Below are 20,694 nucleotides of genomic sequence, written 5' to 3'. Positions count from 1 at the left end.
TTTCCATGCTTTTTTTCACATACTTCTGCATCACGCAAACAGCACGATCTTTCATGAAACAAAATGCATTTAGAATTTTCCTCCTCAGTAAACGACTCCTAACCTCTAATCAAGGGAAATCCATGCACATGAATAGCAAGTGGATGCTCAACTTTGAGAGATAAAAGAGAACTAAAAATAACAGCTATGATCTGACGGCATTTTTAACACCAACAAACTAATTTAGATTATCTACTGACGGATACAATAACATAACTACGAAAAAGCTAAGATTGGTTACATGTTTTATTCATTCTTGTCAGAGAACAACCACATACAGTCAAGCTTAGGTCAGTACTGCACTCCCCCTCAATGAACTTTCCACATTGAAAAGTGCTTTCAGCATCAAAGCAGGCAAGCTCAGAAGCCACTCATCCTGACCTAACATGCTCATCAAAGCCTCTGTAAGATTTGTCAGGGATGTTTATTTTCAGCAGATCTTCATCTGGAACTTAACATCAGAAACAGTATCCAATGCCGAAGAGTGTTCAGGCATCTGACCAACAGTTCTAACATTTTTCTAATTCACAAACAAGACCTGCACACTGCGGAAGGAAGAAACTGTATAAGAAACCAACATTACAGGTATAAATATCATAATTTATAACCAACATTACAGGTACAAGTATCATAATATACAAATATACAGAGGGCACTGAAAAGTCATGGAACTGAAGATATTACTGAGCTATCTGTTCAGATGGTATCTGCTAAACCAAATGTTTCCTTTGCTATTGAAAATCATCATTATCCATTTTGTCAAGATTTAGAAAAGTCTTAATAGAAAATAAGTCTGTCAAACTAAATTATATAGGATCACCGGTGGAAATCCAGTCTCAACTCCCATTCAGATGTTATGTTCATCTCAAAGGCGTGTTATATTAATACCAGTATCTATTTTCCTGCCCTAAATCTACAGTGAATATGTAAAATACTATTGAAGTCTATTGGTGTTACTATTCAGCAGTACCATAAACTCTTTAATCACTTAAGGACCATTCACAAAGAGATTTAGGATTTGGTTTGAGAAGACTGACAAAGCTGTCTCATGTCAGCAATGTTTCTAATGTGACTTTCTGTGCCGTTCATGACTAGAGGGGCAGCTGTTGCCCAAAGCTGGCTATAGGTATCTCTGAGCTGGTACTTTGCACTGGAAACCTCTGAAGACATGAGAAGGCCTTCTGTGTTTCAGCTAAGTCCTCACTGATACATCATGCAGTCATATCATATATGCAAGATACATTTAGAGCAATTCAAATTTGAGTCATCAAAAGAAATGATTCCTAATTAAAGCCTGATGATCTCATGAAGGAGCCCTTTAATTTCCATAGCCAAGGAAAATTCCTTCCACAAGTCAGTGGAGGCTAGAGCCTCGATGCCAGAATGAGACCAAACTAAAAGGGAAAAGAAAACTGACATGCAGAAAAGCATGCTTCCAAGATAGAGACAGTTCACACACACAATGTAATGTTAATTACTTATAGCTGAAGTGATTATTGCTTTTTTTTGTTTGTAAAATTAGGGGAGAATTGCTAGGAATCATTCAGAAAAAAAACCAAAGAGTATTTCCCTGGGAATACATTTGTACTAAATAACTGTCTAGTGGAAACACCAGGAAAAAACTGTATATACTTTTGCCCTTTAAGGGCTATAAAGATTGTATCAGTCTTATAAGGTATGGGACTTCCACTTAAATAATAGATACTATTTAAAATGTAAATACCACACTGACTTAAAAATTTCCAGTTAGTTTACTGAAAGCACAGCCAACGTTGTGCTTGGGAGGATCTATAAATAGGATACAATCATGCAACTTCAGACTGGATTTTGGAATGTGAAACACACAGTTATGTCACCAAGCACAGGTCATTGTCCTTTACCTCCCAGCAAGAATGCAGCTATCAAGAACATTTCACACTCAGATCAACTGTGCATTTAAGCATCACTTGCTTTCAACACCCACTGAGTAAAAATAGAAGAGGACAACAGAGAAAGCTAAAAAAGCACACAGTCATTTAATAATGTATTTTTAAGCTGCTGGCCCTTCCCCTGTATTGTCTGCTTCTTGCATAATCTGAGTCGATTCAAATTCCAGAACCACTTTCAACAACAGAATTTAATCCATGGAGTTCATTCAAGACTTTCAAAAGGGGAGGGCAAAACTGAAGCTTACCCTCAATTAAAGATGGCAAGGAAGAATAGTGTTTATCAGAATTCCAGCACAATGTTTGTCTTAACCCCCCTACCTTAGAAAGACATTTCTATCACCTTCCTATTAAGAGGTATTTCAGTCACTTAACCTCTGTGCCTCAAGTTTCAGCATCTGTATAAAACAGAAGCTTGTTATCTCATACAAGTACTGTCAGGATGGTTCAAAGTATAATAGTAGCATCTGCTCTGAAGATGAACTTATCTATGCCTTCATTAACTTTTCCTCTCAACAGTTTTATCTTCAAAATATACAGAAAGCAAATTCTAATCACACAGAACTGTCTGCCAGCGGTGATAAATCTGGTTTTCATAAGGACGACATTATACCCTGTCAGGTCTTTGGTTTTGCTCATCTGATTAAATGAGAACTTTATCCTTATGAATACAGGTTTTCAAAACTGATCAGAAACCACAGAACTGAACTGCATATGGAATTAAGAAGTCTGACTCTTTAAGTATTCTCAGAAGTGAATTAACACAAAAAAATGTCATTCACTGAAACCATTTCCTGTATCGCCACAACAGATGTCAGCAACAGATTTGAGGACTTCAGTGGGCTTTGAATCAGGCTAAATGTCATCTGGGATCCACGAGACAACTGAAATGTTACAACTAAGCTTTGTATTTACTTCACACCTTTATGCCTACTGTCTCAAAGCGATAATGACTTCTGAACACAGAGTTGGAGGATTAACTGAGGGCTTTTCTTAGTTCTGTGCACGGCACCTTTTATTTAGACCAGGATCTGAATTTAAGCTCACAACAAACAATACATTAAAAACTTACGAAGCAAACAATGCAGTCTTTAAATTGATCAATACTTACTTTAAACTTTATGTAGGAGGATTAATCTTGGATGAGATCTGATTGATAGAGGCAAAAAATTAATCTCTCAAGATGTAACCTTTCCCTCTGACACTCTGAGAAAGGTCAGCAGAAGCTGTTTAATACCACTTGCATCTTTTCTTTTCTTAACTCCTCTCATGTTTTGATTAGCATGGCTCTGGGCCATCACTTGTTTAAAAACTGTAATATCCATAAATCTACATTCTGAAAAAAAATGTTTCTTGTACAGTTTAAATTACATAGATCTATGGAAAACAGAGAGGCATGAATCTATTTCCCATATGCCATTCCAGTTCTGGCAAAAGTCAGAATTATAAATTATAAAATTTGGAATAATGAACCATAAGTTTTTCAAACACTCATAGACTCCCACAGCTTGCAGTTACATTACAGGAATGGGCACTACTCTCCAGATGCAAACAAAAGTCATTTGGGAAACTTTATTCATCCAAATGCATTAAGAGATACGGACAAAATAGTTTTGATAACTTGTAGACAGCACAGTGAGAGTCACCAACAGAAGTCTGGCTTTCTGCTCACGGACAGTTCTCTGTGTGGTAGAGGCTTCCAATAGAATTAGCTTCATATGGGTTTACCACATAACATATGCATTCTAATGGACCTTATGAGAATGTCCTACTAGGTTCCAGCGACTTGCATTAAGACAAACCCTACCCAATGAGTTTTTTAGTGTTAACAAACCTAAGGAAAACAAAACAAAAGAAAAAAAACCTCACTGCAGCTCATGACTGTATCCATGCCATACTGCATATGTGGTGCAAACTACAACACAGTCCTGGCTCCTTGCGCACAATCTGGTTGTTTTTGTGCTTCATCTTAAGACAGCACTACAGTGAGCATCACTCATTCACTTGTTCAAAACTCCTCTGATTCTTCAAGTTTCCTTGAAAACGGTGACTTACTTGCAATTTTGGTCCCCTGAAAACATTCCAATTTCTATGGTGCTCCCAAAAATACTGCACACGCACCAAGAATAAGTAAGCACTTGTACCAACCACTCATCAGTGCTGTCTACATTTGACAGATTTCATTTTAGTCCAGTAAGCTAAGCCCCCTAGAAAGACCCCCTAAAATCTAAAACATAGAGACTGCTGCACAGAGTTCAACCCCAGCTACATGTTTTGAAGTTCTTTTAACAAACCTAATGAAATGAATGTGACACCATGACACGAGGTATCAGAAACACCCTTCAAGAAAGCTGCATTGAAAAGACCAGCCTGAGGCTGCTGCTCTGACATGTAAGGCTGTTTTAGGAGACTTTCAGGAGCAGCAGGGGAAGGAACTGAGGCAACTATCTGCAGGACAGGCTCAGCCAAGGAATGCAGGAGGAAGCTGAAGAGCATGGCTGGAGTACTGCAGCCTGGGATGGTGAAAGGGAGTCTTCAGTTTTGTTTTACGCCATTTTCTGAGCGCTGTTATCATAAATGCCAACCACATACTCCAAGGAGAACAGAGAGCAAATCCTCCACACTGTAACACTGACTTAAAGAGGCTTCAGGAAGTGATCTAGTTCATTACCCTTCTTCAAGGAGATGCTATGTACCACCTCACATCTACAGCTCATGACCAACCATCAACCCATTTTCCAATACTTCCAAAAAGACTCCGCAGTCTTGTTAGGTAGGAAGTTTTACCAACTTTACCAACCTTTCTATGCCAAATTTTGTCCTGCCCAGTGGAACATTTAGAAAACAAGATTGCTCTCACACTGTGGTCATCTGTAATTCAACTGTTCTCTTCATATGTACAATATGTGGCAGTATGTGGTATTGCCCCCTACTAAATATTAACAAAGCATTCCAAGCAGATTTGCTGTATCAAAGTCATTTTCAAGCTGTGCTTCCATCAACATACTGTCTGCCTTTTGTACTTTGATGACACTGGGCTATGGGACACATTGCTGTTAAAGTACTACTCAGCATAACCTCATGTTTCCACAACTCCCTCTAGTTACAGTTTACTGAAGAGATTCACATAGATATTACAATCATTTACATTTTCCCTACCTTGCCTTTCTCACACTAAACCATATCAAAACTCTTAAGAAATCCTAAAAGCAGCCCCCTCATTTTACCTATCTATCCTATTCTTCTCTCAAAGAAGAGGACATTAAATTGATTTAATCTCCTCTTAAATTCAAAGTTTTATAATATTTTTTAGAGATCTAAGCAGCCAACTGGTTGGTAGGATGTGACTGAATACAAAAAAATCCTACACTGCTCTGAAAACAGTGCATTTAGAAAATCTGATTTTTATATAAACACTGATAAAAATTCAGCAATGTTAAACAGTGCAGATGACTAATTCTTTACAGGTGACTAATTCAGTGATTACTGTGTTCAGGTTGATAACAATCATATCATTTAACGTTTTACTTAACCATCAGAGCTCTCAAAAATAAAAGTATCAACAGATACTCAGCTACCGGTTGATGCAGGAAAAAAAGCACCATGAAAATGGCAAAGTATAATTAATGTATATTTTGAATAGTTCTGTTAAGAGGATTAAGTTTCTGATCCACTGGGGCAGTACTTTCTGAGTTGGAATTCTTCTCCATTACTGATCTGTAAAATGGCTCTGCAACAACATCCCACGGCAACTGTGTTGCTGGTTCAGTGTGGTTCACTAAAATGAGAACTGTAGCACTCAGACACAACAGTCTACTGGATCACAAGAGTGAAATCAGACTGGGAAAAAATCATAAACAGCAATCCAAATCTGGTGAGATCCTCTTTCAGCTTTCCCTGAGTAAGACTCTGTAGGACTCTCAATCTGTAAGGGTCACTGACAGCATTAAACGTAACATTGATGCCTATGGCTTACTTCAGTAGTCAAGGCTGCTGGCAGTACACTGTATATAATAACAATGTATTTGTATCCTAAGACTAGCATACAATCAGCATTCGTGAAATAGCTACATGTTCTCTTAAACTAATTTTTTCTCCCTGATGCAAAGGGTTTTGTGCCACAGACAATCATTTTTCTGTCATTAAGGAACTTGCATTTGCAAGCTCTAAATCATACTGAAATGGAAACGTAAGAAAGGAAGATACTAACTCCCAGTTAATAACATTTAAAATCATGGCAGTTATGTGATGTCAGGCTCAGGACTGTGTTAAGTTGATCAAGAAAGAAAACCACTTAAATCCTCAGGAGATGATTTTTTCCATACTATCTTGTGAAGACTTCATTATGATCCCCTGAGGCTTGGAAGGTGTTTTCTGAGGTGTTCTTCTATCTGTTTGAATCTACCATGATCTATTAGGCTAACAATTTCACGTCGTCTAAACAGGAATAAGCAGAAGTCATCAGATAAAATTTATTTCCTAAACTCAAATATTTACAAATGGTGAGATGTCCATACAGCCAAGAAAAGGAACTTCAGACAATGTACACTTCCTGTAAAATGCAGCTGCTTCTTCAGTCATCCTGGCACAAAGCACTGGGCTAGCAAAGGCAATCACAATTTCCTTCTGTATTTGGACCGAGTAAATACGTAACTTTCTACAGAAGAATTTTTCTTCAGGTTGGTTAACAGCTCACATTTTTTCAGGATTCACATCAGAAACACAGACTCAGCTAATAATAGTGGTACTTATACAGATGAAACCACCAGTTTTTAGACTCAATTGTAAAGTATGTCTTAATATTTCATGTTTTCGGTTATTACCAGAACAACAAAACATTCAGCAAACACTCATGCATGTGAGATTTTGTTAAAAGCTCAACTGAAATTGCACCTGAATTTCCAAAGACCACATCCCACGGAGAGCTGATAGGCTGTTCTTCTCCTTTTGCTCCCCCTTCTTTATCAACACCTTGTATCCCAATGCCTGCTACAGTGGTCACAATCTCTAAATCCAGGTCAATCTGTAAGAAGCAAAATTATACATGCTAAATACACAACAGCAAGCATAGTTAATAGAGAGGTAATACAGATAATCTGAGACAATCTATGTCATAAATGGTGTATCTTTGCAAGTAAAACTCAAATCCTAATAAATTTCAAGCATTTGCTTGAAGAAAAATCATTAATTTTACCATAATGCTTTCTGCTGGTGATAGGAGGGTAAGGCAGCAGGAAAAACAACTGAGTGCATTTCTCTTCCAGATGCACCAAAATTTAACACAGATTTGGTCAGCAATTTTAGAAGAAAGCATTAAAATTTTCTGGAGAAGTGTTTCAGATGGATGTGGTTACTTTAAACTTCTAAAGGAATATGCTATAAGAGCTCAGATACTGTAAATTATTTCTCATCATTACATAAAATAATCTATACTAAGCAAATTATTTTTGCAATTCATTTCATGCCTTGAAGCAAAAAATATTTTCTATTTCTGCAGCCCAAATCTACTTATCTTTTTTTTCCCCTATGTTTATATTCTAAGTGACTTCTGATATTTCTCTTTTAATAACAAGGTAACACGATATTGCTTCAGCAAACTTCTCATTATTCTAAGTTTGACCTCACTGGGCTTGAGATCCAATTCCAATTAAATATTAACAGCAATGTTTCTATGTGCTAAGAACTTGCATGTGTTAAACAGAAAAAAAACCCCACATGGATTAAAGTAGATTGTAGACCCAAACATTTAGATACCCACCAATCCGTAAGAATACAATAACTTCTGATAAGAATCTGCCACAACTGGAAGTGAAACAAAAACAACTTCTGCTTCCAGCACTAAGAATAGTTATTTCTTATAACAGGAAGGTAAGACTCACTAGAAGTAGTGCATAGCTTCATTTGCAAGGAAGTACAAAAGATAGATGCAGCCCTTTAAAAAACCACCATACAAAGGCATTTTTTAGGAAGCTGTTAGACCAAATTTCTCTCTCGATGTTGAGAGTATCTGTAGAATAAGTCATTTGATATACATTTTCAACTAAGTAGGGCAAGGCACAAGAGATTAAATTTTCTTATGGAAAAATTACCTTTCTAATTAGATGATTTTCTGTATCAGCTACGTAAATAACATTATTTTTTATAGCAACGCCTTGTGGTGAGTTGAAAGCTGCCTCTGAAAATCTTCCATCTTTTCTTCCACTATTTGGACCTATAAATGAACCAAAGCAAACTCAAGATTCATTTTAGAAAAAGAAACTCAAAAATAGCCGGTCTATTTAAACCTGTAAGATAATCACATGTTCTAAAAGATGCTCCCATAGTGCCCTGCTGAGTTACATTACGTACATTCTGCGGAGCCTCATTTTAGCCACTGTGATGTGTAATTGCTGTAGCCCCACACTAAGTTTTGAACTCGTTCTCCATGAGTTCTCTGCATCTTTAAGATTATCTTTCACAGAAAAGTCTTAGTAGGGGTCTACGTTGCTCCAGTTCCATTTTGCTGAGAGGCAATAGTAACTGCAGAAGACAGCAATCAGAAACTCTTTTTTAAAATGTATTCCTAATTACATCAGAGCAAGTCAGCAGCAAAGATTTTACATCCCAACCTCAATTCCATTTCAGTGGTTTCGATTTTACTGTAAATACAATGGGTTTGATTAGCAGCACTTTCTCATTACTAACAAAAACAGCAAAAAGATGACAGGCAACAAATTACATGGGAGAACAGTGAGCATGATGGAGTGACAGCCTTCTGCATAGCACAGCGAAGAAATAGAGAGGAATGCGACCTTGATAAGCAGTATCAGTGTAGGCATGGTATTTCAGATGGAGTAACATTTAAAGTGCATCAGCACTGTGTGTCAGCAGAAGACATTTAAATTCATGAGTGCGTGCGCAACATGATTTATGATGCAAATACAGCAATTTCAACCTCTGTGCATGCCCATATTTATTACTCTATTATCAACTCAATTACACTATTTTCTGCCCACAGAATCATTTAACTGAGTCACTAAAATACACAAACTTTTACGACTTACTGTCAGCATACAATTCAGACCTGAGCAGACATGAAATACTGAGGTACCAGTGTGTTGGGTTCCAGTCGTTCCTTTATGACTAGGACCAAAGGCACCAATTCAGAGATTAGGACACATCCCTCCAAGCTGCTCTTTACTGAACATCCCAGAACACTGATGAGTGTTTTGTCAGCAGAGACTTCAGCTCATATACAAAACAGAAACCAAACTGTCTGATTCTTGTCATAATAAACCCTATTTGTGCTTCTTGTGGGAGAAGAGCACTGAGACTGATGCTTTGAGCAAGGTTCACTTGGATAATGAGTCAGTGCACTGTCTGTGCCACTGGTATAGGGAGTTTGATGATCCTACTGAGAGGTGCTCTTCAGTCAAAAACAAACAAAAAGCACTCCCGAAACACACACCACCACAATCCAATGTTCTCTTTTTCCTCTTGGAAAGGGAAGCATTCGTATCTTTTTTTCCCTATCTTGCTGCTAGATGTGGATATACATCACTTAAATCTAAATGCATTTGAAGCTCTTTCAGAAGACAGAAAAACTGTACTTTTGTAATTCATATAGGCTGTCACTTAAAAATACAGAACTTAGTTAATGAAACAAAGAAAAAAAATTAGAGGTAACTCAACCATTTGCCTAAGAGCTTCTCATTGATAGTACTATGCTTTTTCCCTCCCGTGTCCAGTAAAAGTGATTTTTGAGAAAAAACATTCTCCCAATGCTTCTGAATTACTAGCTCAAAGCAGCACCACAGAACACAGTCCCCCCTAAACGAAAAAGTCTGCAACAAAATTTACAAAACCTTACCTCCAACAGTGTGTAGAATTTGCCCATTTTTCAGAGTGACCAAAATCCTGTGATGTCCAGTGTCTGCTATCACCAGCCTTTCTCCTGATTTATCTACTGTCACTTTGCCAGGAAACAGCAGGGGAGAAGGCGGGAGGGAGTCCTTGTATAGCTTTATTCCAATATTGTTATCTTTAATTTGTCCTCTCTCCTTGTAGAATTTCAGTGTTATTGAAGTAAATAAAAACAACTTCTCTTTGTGCCCTTCTCCAACAAGCGAAAACAGCATGTTTCCACGAGGCCCAAGAATGACCAGAGTTGGCCAGCAGGACACTTCTAGTTCATGCCACAGTGTTGCATCTGCATCGTTCACTACAGGGTGGACAATATCGTACCTCAAAACTGCACTCTTAATGCTATCCAGAACTTTTTCGTTTGGAAACTTCGCTGAATGAACACCAATAATAACAAGACCATCTGAAAGGAAAAGTGAATTATTACATTTAGATATATTTGCATTTCAACGGAAAAAAGTAAAAATGAAGCAGTGCTCCAACGTAACTAAGTGCATTTCAGAATGAAGAGGGTTGAACAAGTAAAAAGCATAATATGTCATAAATAGCTCTTAATTTCTTAAACTGCAGAAAATGCTTTGAAAATAATCATGGGTAAGCTGTAGCAGTCCAACTGATACAGTGTTTTCTCAAGTATTCACCACACCTCTTTGACTTCTGATTCCTTTACACAACTGTGGTGTTTACAGAAAATTAATACTTTTCTACTGTAAACTAGGAATCATAAATATAACACGGAACTTTAAAAAATAAAGGAATGGTACAGGCTCCTAAAATCAAAACAGTACCCTGTGTTTCACATAGAGCTGGCAGCGTCGGAAACCATGAAAAAAAGTGCCTATCACATACCAGGCCCCTACTCCTTGCTTTAAAAAAGAAATAAACAGTGGATTAAGTCAATTTAATCTTCAATTTTTACCCCTCTTAATGTTCATAACAAAAAATCTATATTTGTTTAATAGAGATAATCAGTAGTATAGAGATACTGCACTTGAAATCCTAGCATGAAGGTTCTCTTCAGTATTTTCATCACTGACATCGATGATGGGCTTAAGTGCACCTTCAGCAAGTTTGCTGATGATGCCAAGCTGAGCAGTGCAGTTGATACATTAGAAGGAAGTGGTGCCATCCAGAGGGACCTCGACAAACTAATGAGGTTCAACATAGCAAAGTGCAACGTTTTGCACTTGGGTCAGAGTAACCCCAGATAAGTATACAGACTGGGAAAAGTGCACCTTGAGTAGCCCTGTGGAAAAGGACCTGGGGGTCCTGGTGGATGAAAAACTGAACATGAGCCAGCAGTGTGCTCTTGCAGTTTGGATGCAAACGTATCCTGGGCTCCATTAGAAGAGGGGTGGCCAGCAAGGACAGGGAGGTGATTGTTCCCTTCTACTCCACCCTTGTGAGGCCCCATCTGGAATACTGTGTCCAGGTCAGGAGCCTCCAGTACAAGAAAGACAGGGAGCTGTTGGAGAGGGTCCAGAGGAGAGCCATGAAGATGATCAGGGGACTGGAGCACCTCCCCTAAGAAGACAGGCTTGAGACAGCTGGGCTCATTCAGCCTGGAGAAAAGAAGGCTGCGGGGTGACCTCATTGCAGCCTTTCAGTACCTAAAGGGAAGCTATGAACAGGAGGGGAATCAACTCTTTGAAAAGATAGACAACTGCAGGACAAGGGGAAATGGTTTTAAGTTGAAGGAGGGAAGATTTAGGTTGGATGTTACTGAGAGTGGTGAGGTGCTGGAACAGCTGCCCAGGAGAGGCTGTGAATGCCCTGTCCCTGGAGGTGTTCAAGGCCAGGTTGGACCCGGGCAGCCCGGTCTAGCATTAGATCTGGAGGGTCTGTGCCAGGGGTTTGGAACTTGATGATCCTTGGGTCCCTTCCAACCAGGGCCATTCTATGACTCTCTGATTCTATGAAGGTGCTGGATAAGCACAAAGTAATATAATTCAGCTTGTATATGTGGAATAGACAACATCAGCCATAAATTGATCAAAAAGCACACAACTGAATTGCTTGTTATTTTCTCACTTCAATGAAACTCAGACAGAAAATCTACAGTTCAGAACTCATCAGTTTTTCTCTGCATGCCAAAAAATAAATATACTTCCACTCCATGTAAGTAATTTAATCAGCAGTCCCAAATTTTACACCCCCCCACCTACTTAACAGGAAAAGAACGAAGAACCTTGCTTTAGTAAAGTCATTTTTCAGTACTTCCTAGGAGGAAAAATCCTCAAACACTCCAACAAACAACTCTGGATCCTTTTTCAGTGCTTTAAATAATGTTTTCTAGCATAAACTCCTGGAAATTAAATGAGCAACGTACATGACATCAAACAACATATTTTGTTTCATTTTCTGCTTCAAGAATACTTAGCCATAAACGTCATGTTGTTACAGTCAAAGTAACTTGTCAAATCTGGGATGATTTGGGTTCTGGGTTATTTTTATTTTAAAATTCAGAGATGCAAGTAAAATAAATGATAGTATCTGAACCATGACATTTGATTAAATTTCAGAACATTCCATTTCTAGAATCTGCTGCTCACAGCCATCGTAAAAGAATGAGATACTGAAGATCTTTTGTTACTGAAGCCAGGAAGATAACAACAGTCACAAGCATCCAGTTGTAGAAAACTGCAGTACAATAACTTTAAACTTTAATAACTTTAAACCCAAACTGCTGATCTAATTGAAATCTTTAGATGTTAACCCTATGTAGAGGAAATACTAAGTGACGGCTTGAACCAGTGATTGAGCACCTGGTAGGAAGGCAGAGCCAACCCAGGGGAGCTCAGGTGCACGCAATACCCCTGAATGATTGGAAGGGGTGTAGCCAGGATCCACGGCGTCCTAGACCTCATTTAAAGGTTGGCCAGGGAAGCAATGTTATCTTGCTGCAGATTACTTTGCCCCTAAGGCTTTCTGAAGGTAAGCAGCTTCTTTCTTTTATTCCTGTGCCTGCTGCTGTTCCATTTGAGAGGATCCTGACTTGTTACAGCCTGGGATGTTGCTGCTCTGCTGTTACTACTGTACGTACCACGTGTTGTACCCTACTATGCATTGAAAAATCACCTGTGTTTCTGGATGTCGCAACCTTTTTATAACCACAGGTAACTGGAATTATTCTACTACTTTATCCAAGGAAAAAGTTATGATCTTTTATCTTATGTGTTAGATTGAGTAGAGAGGCTAAATTAAATGGGGAAGGGAGAATATCCTTATGGTTGATATCTTTTTTAGTTAATTTTAATTAATTAAAAAATATTTTAACAGCAACAAATGCTTTCTCTTTTCCAGTCATATCAAAGCAAATATTTAGCATTTATAGATTCTTTCATTGCTTACATTCAAATATTTGTAGTTTCCTTCCTTCCCCTAGCTACTGATGTCTATAGTGAATTCCATATTTTTATCATCAATACAAGTAATGTCATAAAAGAGGAGAAGATGGGGAGACCCTGTGAGCGTCAGGGATGAAAAATTATCCAACCTAAATCCACTTCTGTTGATGCTTAAACTTTAATATACAACTGTGCAGAGTCCTCAAGGACTTAATGAGGTTCTTAAATGACATTTATCTTAAGTTCCATCTTGGATTAATTTGTGCTTCTTCAAATACTACAGTGAAAAATGGTGTGCTGTACTACTAAAGGAAAAATGGGCTTTGTTGAACAGCTATTAAACTTATATAAGAAGGATACAATTTAGAGGTTAAAAAGATAAAAGCAGATGTGCAGTGCGAATTCCTAAGGAACTAAGTGCCTTTATTCGATGCTGACTTGAAAATGGTAAAGGTCACTAAACTGGGGAAGGCAAATCTCAAATGTTTTCTTAACAAATTTTCAGTGAGACTTCAGAGCATGAACTGTTCAGTGATCTGTAGTGGCAGATAATTAAAAGACTATTCTGCACTTATTTGAAAATAATCATTTGTTACAACAGAATGAAACTTTCATCAGTTCCCATAAATTTAATCTGAAAAAGATTGCATGTTTGCAATCATACTTCTGGCAGATTTATTACTCATTTTCTCACAGAGCTCTCCCACTGTATCTGCTGCTCTAAGTTCTGTCATCCTAATGACTTCTGATCAGACAGGCCATTAGATTCAAGCAAGCCAAATCACTCCCATTAAAGAATCAGTTCCACATCACAAGCACTGCTGAATTTAATTAATTTAGTCTAAATCTGCGAGTTATTCTTCTGAATGTTACAGTCCTTAACTTTGCTGGCACAGGAAGAATGCTTTCTGTTACACAAACTTCTTTGAGTTAAGAAATTTTGGACTGCTTTCTTCCAGGTATTTGCTATATATTTTTTTTTTTTTTTTTCCCCCCAAGAGGACTTCAAACCTTCAAGGCCTACAAGTTATCCACAATCCAGTTGGTTTGAATTCAGGATAGCAGCTGCTTCCTTTTAGGCTGCTCTTCCTCTTACCTACAAGCACACCTGCAAATCTCCTCTTCCTGCATTGCTCAGTGGATACTCTTTTATTCAAATATACTTTTCACAAAGATGTCAAACCTTTTTCTCCTTATGCTCTTAAAGATCTCTACAAATCAACAGGTATTAAGCCATTACATTCCCCTAAAGCTTTGTAACATACTCCTATCTATGCCATAAACCAATGTTTTATTTCTAAACCTAACAATGTTTTCTTCTCAAAGAAAGCCTCCACAAACACCTGCTGTGGAATGTGTGTTTATCTTGCTCTATTCTACAATGTAGAAATCCAAATTCTACTTTAGGAAAGCATTCCTGACATAAAGAATTCTACCATACCTTGCTTCTAATGCCTGCATTACTGCTTGGTTTTGGTTGGTTGTTTGGGTGGGGTTTTCTGTGTTGTTTTCTGTTTTTCGAGGCTTTAAAGATTAAACCAATATAATGATATGATTACTGAATGACTGTGTTACTGCAAATAATGCAGCAAAAATATTGCAGTGTATAAAAGCCAGAGCATAAATAATCCCCTTCTACAAAAGGAGAATAAGCATCCTATTGTACATTAGGGTTGCCTGACACCTGCTCCAGGAAAGAAACTTTCTGCAGCAATGCACACTGCATTGCTAGCACTTGATGAATGGTCTCTAAAAATGTAGGGCTGACAGCACTGTTATTGTTTTGGCAGTGCAACTCGTATTTAATTTTTATTTCAAGTAAATTATTTTGATGATTTTGTGTCAGAAATGTAAGAGGCTATTATTTCATGACTTAAGCAGTTGGATTATTGAGCTCAGAGGAGGTTGTTGCATTCAAAAAAAAAACCCACCAACCAAAGAAACCAATTTAATCTTTGACTTGCTTTTTATTAGCTTACAAAGAAATTGAGACTTATTTTTCTATTTTGGCTTTTCTCCTCAGCTGTAGAACAGTATTAATAGGGAAGAACCACAACTAGAGGAGTAGCAACTCTTGTTTTCTGGAAGAAAACAAGGAAAGGTGAAGCTCTGCACAGGAGCTGCATAAAACAAGTTCAAGGATAGAGAATCAAGGAAACCAAAGAAATAGTATTGTTGCCAATCCATTAGGCATGGCATGTTGCAATGGGAGACAACTCAAATTCTAGTATCATAAAGTGATAAACTCTGAAGAGCAATTTGAACGTTTTCACTATAATAAGATGAGTAGCAGTGCTTTATCCATCCATCAAAAATATCATTAAGGCTGGAAGGATAATAGACATTATAATACTCCCTCATGAAGCGAACTTCTGTGGAAACAGATGCTACACTGATACAAGAAAATGCACACCATTTAAAACACTATTTGAAGGATTATAGCAGAGCATAACACTGGAGTTATGCCAAGCTATTTCTGAATATTAGAAAGTACTCCCTCTTATAGAAGTAATTTCTGGACTGCTGATAACATGAACTGGATATGCACTGGGGTTTAAAATAACTTTTTGAACGCCACTTGAAAAACAGAAATAGCTCCACTGAAGATAGCAACAAGAACAGATCAGATAAAGATGCTAGGTGACATTTAATCCTATGGAAAGCAGCCTTTACTTTGAGACAAATCTCAAATTCCAGACAATAGAACTGTGTGCATGTGTGCAAAGATACATTTAATGGCTTAGGATCATCCTGAAACTTCCAGATTCTTGTTTAGATGTCTTATGTGATGATTGTATTAGTGAAGTTTCTACATTCTTCCAGCAAGACAGGGTTTAAACCATGTGGACAAAAATCAGAACATGAAAAGTTATGCACAAAAAGATGCTGCTGCAAATTATATCAACATTAAGGTTTGTTCTCAATTATGCAGAAATATGGAGAAACACTCCTTTAGCTATTCTAACACCAGATTAAAGACCCAAATGTGCTGTGAAATAACCTGTGAGAGTAAAATATTTGTTTTTCCCTCTGAATAACACTGTCTGCTGGATCAGGACTCTTCTGCTAAATGTCAATGAAATGTGTGTGTAAATGCTGTAGGTTTTGTAATTGAGGTAAGCGATGGGGAAACCAACCCAAGTGAAAGTGAATCTGTCCCCCAGATCCTGAAGGGACAACAGACTTCCATTAGCTAAAGAAGGCAGCAGATTAAAATAGAATGAAACTCTGGCATCAGGATGAATGCTAAAAAAGTTCTTATCTTAGTAGTTTTAAAGTATTTTTGGTATGCCCATCATCCTTTCTACTTCAGTCTTATTCTTCCAGCCTTTACTTTTCTCAAGTGTCTCAAGCTGGCCTTTCCTCTCATCTCTTGCTGACAGGTAACTTTTATCTCCTATACACTTGCTGTCATTTCTTTCTACTTATTCTTTTTACTTCCATCCCAAGCATCTTTTTCCAAACTGCAGTTCCTGTATATCTCAAATCTAAAAAGCATTTGTTCCCTGTCAGCAAAGTACTTTGTACAAGGTTGTTAAAATAACTTTTTGTTCCCAACAGATTTAACAGCTTAGTTTATTTTTTAAATCAGGGATGGCTGCTGTATTTTTATATATATATTTTATAATATATTTTAAATATATTAAACATATATATTTTAAAATGTGTTGCTTAAAGATGTTATCAATTCAATGACAAATTCCATCTTCTGAAGCAGACCTTCTTTCCAGCATGCCTGACATTCAGAACAATCCCTTCCTAGTTTCTTCATTGCTTTCCACTTAAAACTGCCTCCTTCACAAAAAAAAAGCTATGAAGATGTTATTTTAATGAAGCTCCTCATAGCTAAAATATTACACCAGTTCTCAAACTTCTCCAAAGCAAACAGTCAAATTTTTCAAAGCAGGTAAATTATTCTATTTCAATCTTTTGGAAAGCACTACTTACACCTACAATATACGTGAACTAACTTAATGAACTTTTAATTTCAATGACACTGCCATCTGTTTTTCTAACAAAAACGGGAAACAAAAATAAATGCTGACAGAATGACAATCAGATCAGAAACTTTACTGTAGGATCAAAAATGTAAACCTTAAAGTAATGTTTACTGTGTCAGTCATTACAATATTTTACTGAATGAAAGTAACAATGTTCATCTAACTAGTTAGTCTGCTAAAACACAAGTGAATTTAGTTGCTGATATGTTTGTGTGTAAGAACACCTCTTCTCTCTGACAAGTCATCAGAATGACAAGAGACTAAATCTTAAATAGTAATTACCCTGAATTTTCATTCGGTCAGAGAGAGATGGGCTTTATTTCAGATGTGAACTTTAAATCTTTAAGAGCTTAATCCCCTCTCTCAGGGTAGATGGCTACTAACTGAAAATAAGACGATGAGGGGGAGAAAAGAAAACTTAAACCAAGTTTTTTTTTTTATTTCAATTGGAAAGGGAAAAAAAAAAATAGACTAAACCATGTCCTACTCAGAGTTGATTTGTAAGGCACGTGTGCATACAGCAACTTTGTGCCTGTAACTTACATCCATGTGTTTTGCAAACAGTCCTATGAGGATATCAGATTCAGGCTTTAGACACACATCGTGTCTTTTGTGCCTGTATAGTTAAAGAAACCCCATATTTAACCCCACCTAAAAATGTGATGAGAGCACAGCCAGTAACCTTTGTCAGGATACTTAAAAGATTAGGAGACATTTTTAGGCATCCCTGAAATGCTGCCAGCTGTTTAGTAACTTAGTGACTCAGCTACTCCACCTGCAACGCTGCCAGGAAATTCTATTCTGTGCAAGCCAAAGCTCTTTTACCTTTATCAGAGTACTGGTGCTCTAATTCATGGAGATCAGGCAGCAGGTGCAAGCAATTGATGCAGCAGTAAGTGAAGAAATCCAACACCACAACTTTTCCACGAAGGTCTTTGTGAAGAGAAATGGGACCTTCAGTGTTTAACCACTGTAGATCTGCACAGAGAACAGAGGAACACTTAGAGGAAGGGCAGGGAAAGGAAGGCACTTGTACCTAACTGGTATGCTAACACAACATTTCTAGGGCATTTCACTTAAGGCAAACAACCCCATCTCTTTCTACCAAGTAGAAAAGCAAAACAGAAGTCTTATGTTTATCAAACTCACCCTCATATTACACAAATATTCAAAATTACTAAATGAATTTAATGTAACATTGAAAGTACAACTTATATAGTTAAAAGGTACCTTTTAATTGCCAGAAGATGCAAGCTGAAGAACAATTTCCATATATTTTAAAAGAACCTGTATTACTCAACACCTAACAACATCATAGGTGTTAATAACGACTTTAAAAACTCATAAATGCAAATGGAATAGAACTCAAACTCTTCATTTTACAACATTTTTGTAAATGACATTTTCAGAGATGACTTCAATATTTTTCCCTTCATTTTAAACAACCTAAAATGACAGACATGAAATACTACTTCCCAGGTGACAGAACTATAACCCTTTCAGATGGAGGTGGAAGTATACTTGGACAGTCATTCTTATTACTTGATTTGAAACGTGAAGGCAATGCTTTCTCACTGGTGACTGATATTACTCTGATCCTGGCATTGAGATCTGAATGTCCTAGATAACTGTTTGCCACTCAACAGTTTTGGGGGAAAAAAAGGAGAAAAAACAGATGTGATACATTGTGAAGTCAAACTCAACTCTTAAAGGACTATTTTTTGGAGTGCAGAAATGTACTCAGAATAATCTGAACCTTCACCCCATCAGTTTCAGCAAGCTCAGTGCTCCAGAAGTTACTGCTACCTGAGTCAGCAGATTTGTTTTCTGCTTTGCTATGAGGAAGTTTGCCCTCCCTCTATACACAAAGTACATATTGATGTATATTCATATATACAACATGAATGTATGCACATTCAGACCTGGAGACAGTAATTAATTTCAGTTCATGTATTTCTGCAGTACAAGAGTGAAGCTTTACATTTTGCTTCTTGAAAGAAGACCAGATTGGTTTAATGGCATCACTCCACTTTTCACTAGAATTAAATTATCTTCCCTTAAAGCATACTGGAATTAAAAAGTGTTGGCTACTTATTTGATCTCATCTCCAGAAAAGAACAGAAGCTTTGACAAAATACAGAAAGCAAAACAATGGTAATGACAGTGAAGATTCAATTCAAAAGGCCAAATCCAGACAGTGAAAGCATTCACAATGGTTAGAAGTCAGAATTCACTCCTATGCTATAACGTTAATCCTGTATTTTATCTGTTTGGGTCTCTGTCTTGCAATCCCTCATTTCTCACAGCCCCAGCAAGCATCTCTGAGGCCACAAGCACCCACAAGAGCAAGAATTGCAGGATGAATGCTTTGCACAAAAGTTACAGGAATATGGGAAGTGGAAAAAGGAGCACCACTGAACCAGGACGGCATCTCCAGCACGACACACTTTATCAGGAACATGAAAATCAGCAAGCATAAATTGGTCATGGGGTGAAAGAGCTCAGAAAGGCCTGAAGTGGAAGGGCAAGAGCTGCAGCAAAACCAAAGGAACCAGAAGAAAGCTTCCTGCAAAAAACGAAAGCGCCTATTTGGAAAAAAAAAAAAAAAAAAAAAAAAAAAAAAAAAAAAAAAAAAAAAAAGTTAACAAAGCATAGGAAGCTTAAGAACGAGGCTTTAAAGAAGGGGTTTTTACAAGGGGTAGCAAGAGGCACACTCGTAAAGAGGTTCTTTTCTCCTTCGCTCCCGTGCCTTCACGAGCCCGCTGCCCAGCAAAAATGCCTTTTTCTACACCAGCCCACGGGGCGGTGGTTCCGCGGCACAGCCGGGCCCCTCCACCCACCTCCGCCGAGCTCGGGCACTGTCAGGTCCCGCTCCCGGCTGTCCATCTTCTTCAGGTACTGGTAGACCAGGTTCTCCTTCTCCTGAGCGGTGTCGGCGTCGAGCAGCGCATACTCCAGCTGCGTCTGTGCGGGCAGGAGCCCCGCCAGGCCCTCCGCCGCCATGGCGCCTCCAGGCCGAGCCCGCCGCTGTTTACTGGCCTGCCGCTTCACCGCCGCACATTCGGCCTGGGATAGAAGAGCTATAATCAAAACAAAGCAAAACAAGCAATGAAAACGCTAAACGCAAACACACAGACATTCGTCTTTCCTAAAGGGAGGGGCTTTTAAGTTCATTTCTCATTTTTGACCCGGCTTTTGCAATTCGCAGAAGCAGATTCGTGAGGGAAACTGTGCGCCAAACCCCGAGCGGTGATTCCTATCCAGCAGATTCAGCACCACCGCCTTATTTTTTTTTCCCCGCTTATTACGCTTTTTTTTTTTAAATTATTCTTAAGCGTAAAATACGTCACAACTGGGATGTATCGGAACCAAAGATTGAGGTTTGTTGTGTTTTGTTTTTTTTTTTAAATTTTCGGAGCGGAAGGAGATGTAATGACAGAGGAGGTGACGAAACTGCGGACGCCGACGGGGCTGTGAGGG

General features: G+C 38.0%; 1 protein-coding gene across 1 annotated transcript in view; it reads right to left on the bottom strand.

The window, feature by feature from the left end:
* The window catches only part of NHLRC2 (NHL repeat containing 2), a 38,891-nt gene extending 18,318 nt beyond the window's left edge, over positions 1 to 20,573 (bottom strand). The window contains exons 1-5 of the mRNA XM_048947049.1: positions 20,055 to 20,573; positions 18,040 to 18,192; positions 9,814 to 10,269; positions 8,054 to 8,175; positions 6,858 to 6,987 (exon numbers count right to left, since the gene is read on the bottom strand). Of these exons, the coding sequence (XP_048803006.1) occupies positions 6,858 to 6,987; positions 8,054 to 8,175; positions 9,814 to 10,269; positions 18,040 to 18,192; positions 20,055 to 20,217 (1,024 nt within the window). The 5' untranslated portion in view covers positions 20,218 to 20,573. The remainder of the gene's footprint in view (positions 1 to 6,857; positions 6,988 to 8,053; positions 8,176 to 9,813; positions 10,270 to 18,039; positions 18,193 to 20,054) is intronic.
* Positions 20,574 to 20,694: the final 121 nt, after the last annotated feature.

This window comes from Lagopus muta, chromosome 5, assembly GCF_023343835.1.
Source record: "Lagopus muta isolate bLagMut1 chromosome 5, bLagMut1 primary, whole genome shotgun sequence".
Lineage (NCBI taxonomy): Eukaryota > Metazoa > Chordata > Aves > Galliformes > Phasianidae > Lagopus > Lagopus muta.
This window is presented reverse-complemented; position numbering and strand designations above follow the sequence as displayed.